This window comes from Mustela nigripes, chromosome 2, assembly GCF_022355385.1.
Source record: "Mustela nigripes isolate SB6536 chromosome 2, MUSNIG.SB6536, whole genome shotgun sequence".
NCBI classification, from domain to species: domain Eukaryota; kingdom Metazoa; phylum Chordata; class Mammalia; order Carnivora; family Mustelidae; genus Mustela; species Mustela nigripes.
Window position 1 is genome coordinate 86494647 of NC_081558.1, and position 8795 is coordinate 86503441.

Consider the following 8795-nt stretch of genomic DNA (forward strand, 5'->3'; position numbering starts at 1 on the left):
AGGTATATGGGACAGACTGGACCCTAGAGCTGAGCCTGAGGCCGCGTACCCATCATTCCCCAGAGTTGGAGAGAAGTCACACAAGAAGCACATAGTTCCCTTCTCTTCATGCGGCCCGCAGAAGCCTCACAGCCTCCTCCTGAGGGGCTCCAGGCATCCTTGACACTACTCTGATTCTGCTCCCTAAACCTGGACTAAAGATGGGCACTGACACTGACCAGGGCCCATAAGGCATCCTGGAGCAATTGTCCCCCCTAATAGGCATAGCCTTCCCCAAGTCATGGCCAAGAGAACTTTCCAGGCCCTCTATCTCAAGGAGTTTGATATTCAGACATACAAAGAGGGTCAGCAGTTGGTAGCAGGTCATAGAACAGGCAGTAAGCCAAAGACAGGCAGCAGAAGCCGAGAGGTTGCTCAGAGCCTCTCAGATGTCAACGCCCCCCTGTTGTCCCCTTCCCTGTCCCCATCTTCATCCCTAAATGCAGATTTGGATTCCCCAAGTCTGCCCTTCAGGTGGTTCTGATGTTGCTGGCCTCTGGACCGGAGCCTGAGCACAGGACAGTGGTTGTTAGCAGTGAGACATTAGAAGGCGAGTAGCCAGGAAGACAACCAGCACACTCTGGGGACACCAGCTGCTGGAGGACATCAGGAAGGCCCAGCTCCGGAGGGGCTCTGGCTTGTGAGCCTCTTGCCTGTCCTCCTCCTGCACACCCGGCCCTCCTCCCTGGGCAGTCCCAGCTCCTCACGCCCTGTGCAGACTGCTGTGAGCCCACCACCAGCACCAACACCAGGGTCTCTGCTCCCGCGCACCCCAAAGGGCAGTTGCACACTAGTATCAGTTAGGAGAGTCCCAGCAAGTGGTATTTCACTGGCTGGTCTGGGGTGGGGCCTGGGCGCGATGAGCTGTGAAACTCTCCTGTTGATTCTAATGCACCGGCAAGGCTGTGAACCACTGGCCTCATCAGAGTTTCTGAAATTCTGACATGAATATCATCCGCTTAGGGATCTCGTTAACAATAGAGATTTTCATCTGGTAGGAGTGGGGCCTGAAATTCTGCATTTTCAATGCTGCAGGCCTGAGGACCACACTTGCAGGGGAAATAGCAGTTTTTCTAAGCATTAAAAAAGGCAAGAGAGGAGTTAACTACCTCTGATCTAATCCCCCAGCCTAACCCAAAGCACGAAGCTAGACTTGGCTGCATGGACTCCCGTGAACACATTTGATCTCAGAAAGTTATCTTCAGCCTGTCTATAGGATAAGCCCACTAAAGGGTGACAGATCCAGAATGGAAGTTGAGGGGCAGAGTGGGGAGGCACTGCTCCTAACCGTGGCTGCCCTGGGCTTGAGGGCAGAAAGCTTGGTACATGTGTATGCCCTCTGGACTCCACTGGCCAGGGCCCAGAACCAGCATTCCTACTGTCCACACTGGGTTGTCTTCCCTCCCTTCCAGGTTGGGGTGGCAGGTAAGCTGAGCTCCAGCCCAAGGTGACTGCCCCAGCCTGCTCCTTCTGCTCTCGCCTCGCAGCCCCCACCCTGGGGTCGTGCCCACCCCACTCACTCAGACGTACTGATGCCTGCCAACTGTCTTCTCTCTCTTCGGCCATCTGGGCATCAGAGCCAACATCCTGAGGTGGCTCTCCCTGCCTGCCAGGAATGGTTGATAGGAAGGTAGACTGCAACACTACCTTCTTCTCGACAACAAAGCTGCTGCCAAAGCAGCCTCTGGGCAGGAGGGAAGGAACAAAGGACAGGATACCCCTGCCAGGATCTCCCCACTGGCTGTGGACCTGGGGCCTTGCAGCCCTGGTCCTCGGCCCTGGTTGTGCATCAGAGTCACCTGGGAAGGACCAGGCCTCTCTCCAGACCAACTAATTCAGAATTCCTGAGAGCAGGACCCAGGATGAGTAGTTTTTAACACTTACCAGGTAATTCCACTATGCCACCACGTCGGTGAAGAATTAGTAGTAGCCCATGGGGTAGAAAGTAACTCTTTGGTCAGAGCTAGGACAGTGACATGCTGTCCACAGCTGCCTGCTCTTAGTCTTCTCCATCTCTCAATTCATTCCCAGGCCCTACACTCAACAATAGGATAAGGAGGGCGCCTGGGTGGCTCAGTTGTTGGGCGTCTGCCTTTGCCTCAGGTCGTTATCTCAGGGTCCTGGAATTGAGGCCCTGGGGCTCCCTGTTCAGTGGGGAGCTTGCTTCTCCCTCTCCCACTCCCCCTGCTTGTGCTCCCTCTCTCGCTGTCTCTCTCTCTGTCAAATAAATAAATAAAATCTTTCAAAAAATATATGATAAGGACACCTTTTGTTTGGACTTGAATACCAAGGGGGGAATCAACACACATTTTATCTCATTTAACGCATAGCCCACAGGACGGTGTTATTTTAGCTCCATTTTAGAGGAAACTGCGGCAAGGAGAAGTTGGGTGACCACACAGGTCCCACAGGAAGAGCTGGCGCCGGAATTCAGCCCCAGGTCTGCTGTTCTTTGGGCATATGTGTTAGTCACTGTTGTGGGGATAAAAACCAGGGAGACATGGGCCAAAATAGGAATGCAAGTTCCAAATTTATGCAAGTAGTTAGCGTACAGCAAGGTAGGGCTGAGCTGATATTTATATTTAAGTATAGAACTCTGGGTCATGAAAGGGACTATGTTCTCTGCCTCTCCTTTCTATTTTCCAATCCCAGTACCACCTCCTCCATGGAAGCTTCCAGAACTCTACTCCCTCTCCATTCACTGTCCAAATCAGTGGTTCCCTGAACGAACATCAGCTTTTAAAAATTCAGATCACTGCACTCCAACTCAGAACTGTGGAGAGTCTCCAGCAAGGGGTCTACATTTTTAACAAGCCATATGGGGAATCTGATAAGTACATACTTTGGTGACCCAACAGCCTCTTGCTGCTCAAACATGTGGTCTGTGGACCAGCAGCCCCAATCCCAGCTAGGAGCTTGATGGAAGTGTCGCATCTGGGGCCAAGCCCCTGGCCTACTACGCTAGACTGTGCATTTTAACCAGAGTCCTGGGGGGTGAGGTTACATACACTTTAAAGTTTGAGAAGCGCGGCTCTGTCTAACCTGTTGGGTATAGAGTGTCCGCAGATCAGCAGCTTGAGCATCACGCAGGAAACGTGTAGAAACCAAATGCTTGGGCCCCACCCTTGACCTACTGAGTCGGGCGCTGCAGGAGTGGGGGCCAGGAATCTGCACTTCAGCAAGACCTCCAGGTGATCCCAAGTGACTCAGCTTTGAGGGCCACTGCCTCGGTCAGGAGATCCCAAAGCACGTTCTCAGTCGGGAGCCTCTTTGATCCTGGCCATCAGTTGCCCTACACCAGATGCCAGGATGATCAAAGGAGAGCTGGGCCTGGCGGAGCCTTGAAAGCTGTCCTGCCACACAGACTGAATGGGCAAGACCTCTTCCAACCCCCTCTTTGATAGCAGCTTTGAAGGACTGAGTCTGCTCTGGTCTTCGGTCTGGGCCTCTTCACTTCATCCATGTATTCATTCACTTCTAGTCCCCCCACTGCCCCCAAACCCCTGCCCTCCCCAGAGCACGGCCAGTCCCTGGAGCTTCATCTGTTCTTATAAAGAACACACTGGTCAGTGTGCCCAGAGCTCACATTCCCTCAGTGATGTCACGCTACGGATCTCTTTTCTGCGTCTCATTTGCTTCGTTCCACGTGATGTTTGAAGCGCTCCCCCATCAGTATTGTGCACCGAGTCTCTGCCTTCTCTCTCCCCCGGAGTGCCTCTGGGATGCACCCAGCTCCCCCAGCACCCTCTGATCATGTGCTCAGGTGGCTTCTCAGTCCTCAATGCCACCAACGACGCTGTGACAGACACCCCCCTTCCTGCCGCCCTGTGGACCCGTGTGAGTTCTCCCTCATTCACAGGTGGAGAAACTGGAAATGCTTCCAGCCCAAGTGACTTGCTCAGAGGGTACAACGTGGTGGTTAAGAACATGGCTTCGGTGCCAGACACACCAGCTCAGATAACCTGGCCTCAGTCCCTTCGTTTTCTGTGCCTCAGTTTTCAAATCCTTAAAATGGAAATGATAAAGTATCTAGCTTAGGTTCTTTATGAAGATTAAATGAATGAAAACCACTTAGCAGCACGCCCAGCAATAGGAAGTGTGTTCACAGATAAATGTTCACTGTAATTTGGCCTTTCTTTCCAGAGCCTGCCTTTTGACCTTTTATACTGACTTTTCCCCCCTGTTTTGTTCTTGTGTTATTATTGACTTCCTTGCATACTGCTTTTCAAAGTGAGCTTCAGCAGTGACCCTAGAGGTCCTCAGATAAAGCCTGTGGCTTTGAGGGGGAATGAGCAAAGGCCAGGACTGGTTTCGAGATTTTGGTGCATGAATGGAGGCCAGCAGGACAGGCTTGCAGGAAGCCCTGGGACGGGTGGTGCTTGGTACACTACAGCCGAAGGTAGAGGCACGGGATCTCCAGAGTTCTCCTTGGTGGAAAAGCAGTGTAGGACTCACACGGGGTAGGACCTTCATCCACGGCTGTTTTTTTATGAGCTGGATTTGGGCCTGGTTTTGTAGTGGGGAGAGGCGGAGGGTCCCGTCCCCCTGGTTGCCTCACTTTGCAGAGAATCCCTTGTGGGTCCTGAGAGAGGCAGGAGGGGGAGACAGCAGCACCTGAGGGGCAGAGGGGAGAGGAGAGAGAGGCTGGGGGCCAAGGCCCTGGCCACACAGGCTGCATGGGGAAGCTGAGCCAGTAGAGGGCGCCACATACCTCCACACGGAGCTGATGGCGGGCCTGGGAGAACCAAGGCAAGCTGGGCGAGGGGGTTTGCCTTGGACTGCGGGGTTTTTCAGTCTGGAAAGTCCCAGACAAACTGAGACCAGTGGGTTACGCTGGCTTGAAGAGGCGCCCACTGAAGAGGCTCCCACACACACGCGTCAGTGAACATTGCACACGTGACACAAACCGTACCCGCACTCATACCACACACGCAAACAACACGCACATGCTCTTCACATCCCAAGCATAGCACACGCAACACACTTGCACACACATGTATACCTCGCCTGTCACACTTACAACATGTATGCAACACATTCAGTGCACATGTGTACCTGCAAACTTGCAAAATAAGCAGTACCTCATAACAGACACGTGTACACCCCACACCCACATACACGCCACCTACAGGTGCACAACACACACTCTGCAAAATTCACCCAGACTTGCATCACACACACACACACACACACACACACACACACACACTCAATACTCATGCACTTCACACCACATGACTAATACATAACGCACATACACATGTACAGGTTGATCCCACACGTGTGCAACACATGCAACCCACACACCCACATAAGCACATCTGCACACGTAACGCAGTCACCACACAGTGTCTATTCACGCGTGTGCTACAAACACACACACAAAACAAAACCCCAATCACAACACATACCTGCATAATGCATGTCACACTATGTGCAAAACACACATAATCACAAATATACCATATATACCCCTTCATATATCAACATGCACACACATAAGAACACGGACACGTGCATGTGTGACTCCACACTGCACAACTCACACCTGTGCACAGCACAACACAACACATGCAGGATATGTATGTATGTCCAACACAACAGACATGCAATGTACTTACTACACAAAACACACATATGCACAAACACACATATACAAGGCACCTACAGCTATGCATATGCACAGCGCATTTCCATAAAGTCCACACACACACACACCTGTGGGTAGCCAGCGACCCTCTTGTTTTAGGCAATGTTTCTTATTGGCAAGATGAAGACACTCCTTGCATTACGCCAAAGCAAAAACGTATGCCAAGAATTTGAAAACTATATATTCATTCATTCAGCCCTCATTTCTTTCTGTCCACAAGGCAGGGACCCGAGCATTGAGCAAACGTCAGGGACCACTTAGCTTTGGTTGTAGTGAGTGTGATGAATTCAAACTTCTGAGAGCACAAAATCGCACCCGGGTGGGCCTGGCTGGGTCTGGAAGTTTCCTGAAAAGAGCTTTTTAAGTGAAGACCTGAAGCTGGAACAGCAGGGTTGGGACGGGTAAAATGAGTGAGGCAGGTACACGCGCAAAGTAAGGAGCCACTGTCTCATGCGTGGACCTGTATTTGCATGCCTCGAGGGTGATGCTGGCCAGTCAGGCTACCAGGAAGTCACCGCCCCCCTGCCGCCGCCCACCCCTGGGCTCAGAGGAGCACATCGCCTCGCTCTTGACTGCAACTCTACGTGGACCTGCCTACCCAGCGAGGGTCAGAACTTGTATTTGCTTGGTGGGAAACTCGCTGGGCTCTAGAAGTGCAGTGGCTTCTAGGCAAGGAACTTCCCAGAGCTAACCAGCCACCTTGTCCCTGGCTGCTGGACCAGAGCCCTCCCCTGCAACCTGCCATGGTGATGGTGGGGGAGGACAGGGGATGCACAAGGCAAGCTCAGCATCTCCCTGGGTCCAGCCTGCATGTTGTCACACTTCCCAGCTTGCCTCCAAGGGTGCAGCCAGGCTCTGCTGCCGCAGCACAGCATTCTAGCCCCTGAGGACTGGGACCGTGACCCGAGTCTAGTAAACAAAGGAGGGTCGCATGAGGTGGCAGTCCAGGGAGACTGGAGCTTCTTGGATTCCAGTCTCTGCTTTGGTAACTGCTGGCTGTGTGACTGTGGGCGAGTTATTTGACTTCTCTGTGGCTTGTTTTCATATCTATAAAATCAGCCTGAAGGTAATCCTCTCACACATCTGACAGAGTTGTAAGGACTAATATATGAACAGCTCTTAGATTAAAATCAGGCACCTGGCAGGAGTCACAGAAATGTTAGTTTCAATTGTTATTTTGACCCAAAAGGAAAGCAAACAATAGCAACAACCATAATATCCAAATGCGTGGAGGCAGAGTGTTAGAGGTGGAAAGTGGGCTGGAGAACATATGCCCCACGCTCACTCTGTGTTGAATGGATAAAGCTGTTTGACCTGATCATCCCGAGACAGAAGGACTAGCACCGGAGTGGGGAAGAGCAGTAAGAGCTCCTCCTTTTCACACCTGGAGGGCTGGTTAAATCACCGGACCTATCCAGAGTTTCTCACTCCCTGCATCTGGGATGTGGTCTGAGACCGCCCATTACTAACAAGTCCCCAGGTGATGCTTCTGCCACCCAGTCCAGGGACCACATCTTGGGAATTACTGCCCTAAGGACAGTGGAGGCAGAATGGAGAACATTGGTGTCTCTGAGTCTGCAGATAAGGCCTCGGGAGCTTGGGGAAGGGAAAGCCAGGGCCTTACTTACAGTGGATGCCGTACCTCAGGCAGCGCCCTCTGCAGGGGGATGCGGGCACTGAACGCTTCCTCCAGGCTGCGTGGGGTCAGCTCATCTTCAGATGCTGCCCCATCTTCCTCCTCTGCGGCCCAGTCCCTCTCTGGAGCCTCTTCATCCTGCCTTCTGCTTGGCTGTTTGATGAGCCGGTAGCTGCCACCTCTCCTGCTCTGGGTCTTGTTCCTTCTGGCCCTGGGTGAGGCCACGGCCACCAGGAGCTGATCCTCTCGCAGAGAGATAAAGGGGGGCAGGCCCTCCAGGGGGCTGTACTCTTGGCCCTCATCCTCGGCCTCCAGCACCCATTCCTGGGATTCCCCAAAGTCCAGGCGATACCCAGCATCTGGGCTGCGCTGGGCGGCCTGGGCTGTGATGGCAGGGTGTGGGGCATGCGGGGGAGGGAGCAGCACGGCCACCATCAGCAGCACGCACCCCAGCATCAGCAGGAGCAGCAGGAATGGCAGTCTGCACGGTCCATGCCGGCATCGCTTCCTTAGGAGCATGTTGCTGGAACTTGCCAAGTGCAACAGGTCATATTCAAGTTCGCGTCCTCCTCCAGCTCCAGGTTCCTTCAGGCTTGCAGGAGAACCTGGCCTCCTAGTTCCACCTGGAAGTTTCTCGTTGGTCACTTAACCTGCTCCTTTTTTTCCATCTGGCATTTGCCAACAGCACGTGCAGGACTGACTTGTACTCACAACCAGGAGGCCACGGGACCCAGGTCCCACGCTGGTTCCTCCCTCTCTGAGTGGAGTTCTGAAATTGCCTTCTGAAAGCCCATTCACGGGGTATTCAAATGGAATAGTTTTGCCCCCTTTACCCTCTTTATCTCCTTGGGGGAAAAAAATTATTCCATTCTGCTCAGGTGTTTGGTCTCATGTGTTTCTTCTCCCCCCGCCCCCACCCCCTGCGCTCGCATGAATGGTCAGGTTGCTATGCGATGTCTTGAGGGGAGCTGGTGGGTCCTCAGTCCAGCAGAGCTGACAGTCGTCCTCCTTTGGACACTTCAAGTCAGGTCAGATCAACAGATGTGAAGCCGCAGGCAGCGCCTGATTTCCTTTCACACATAGCTCGGAGCTCAGCTGAGAGCCCTCTGCCAGACACATCGGGAGCCAAGCGTGCGCCTCGCTCCTGGTCCTAATGCCCTCACTGTTCCCAGACTTTGCACAATCCCACAGAACACAACTCTGGGGCAAAATAAACACTGTCACCGCCAGGACCAAACCCAAACAGGAATGTGCCAGGAGTTGCAATTTGAATCTCGCAGATAGGAAAACTTCTTTCCCCACCCACAAGGGCAGTCAAGAGAGTTCCCTCCTGATTTCAGGAAGGCTGTAACCTGGGGCATAAATGCAAACAGCTAGCTGTCTGTTTGCACCCTCAGCCTCCCACAAGTGGTCTGGAAAGTTAGGCTGGACTCTCCCTCCTTCTGAGAATGAGGGAAGCTGGGGGGAGAT

General features: G+C 53.0%; 1 protein-coding gene across 2 annotated transcripts in view; it reads right to left on the reverse strand.

Annotated features, from left to right (window-relative positions):
- GALNT15 (polypeptide N-acetylgalactosaminyltransferase 15) overlaps window positions 1-8443 on the reverse strand; it is a 42396-nt gene extending 33953 nt beyond the window's left edge. For both annotated transcript variants that reach the window (XM_059390883.1, XM_059390882.1), the window contains exon 1: window positions 7318-8443. In XM_059390883.1, coding sequence (XP_059246866.1) covers window positions 7318-7844 — 527 coding nt within the window. In that variant the 5' untranslated portion in view covers window positions 7845-8443. The remainder of the gene's footprint in view (window positions 1-7317) is intronic.
- Window positions 8444-8795: the final 352 nt, after the last annotated feature.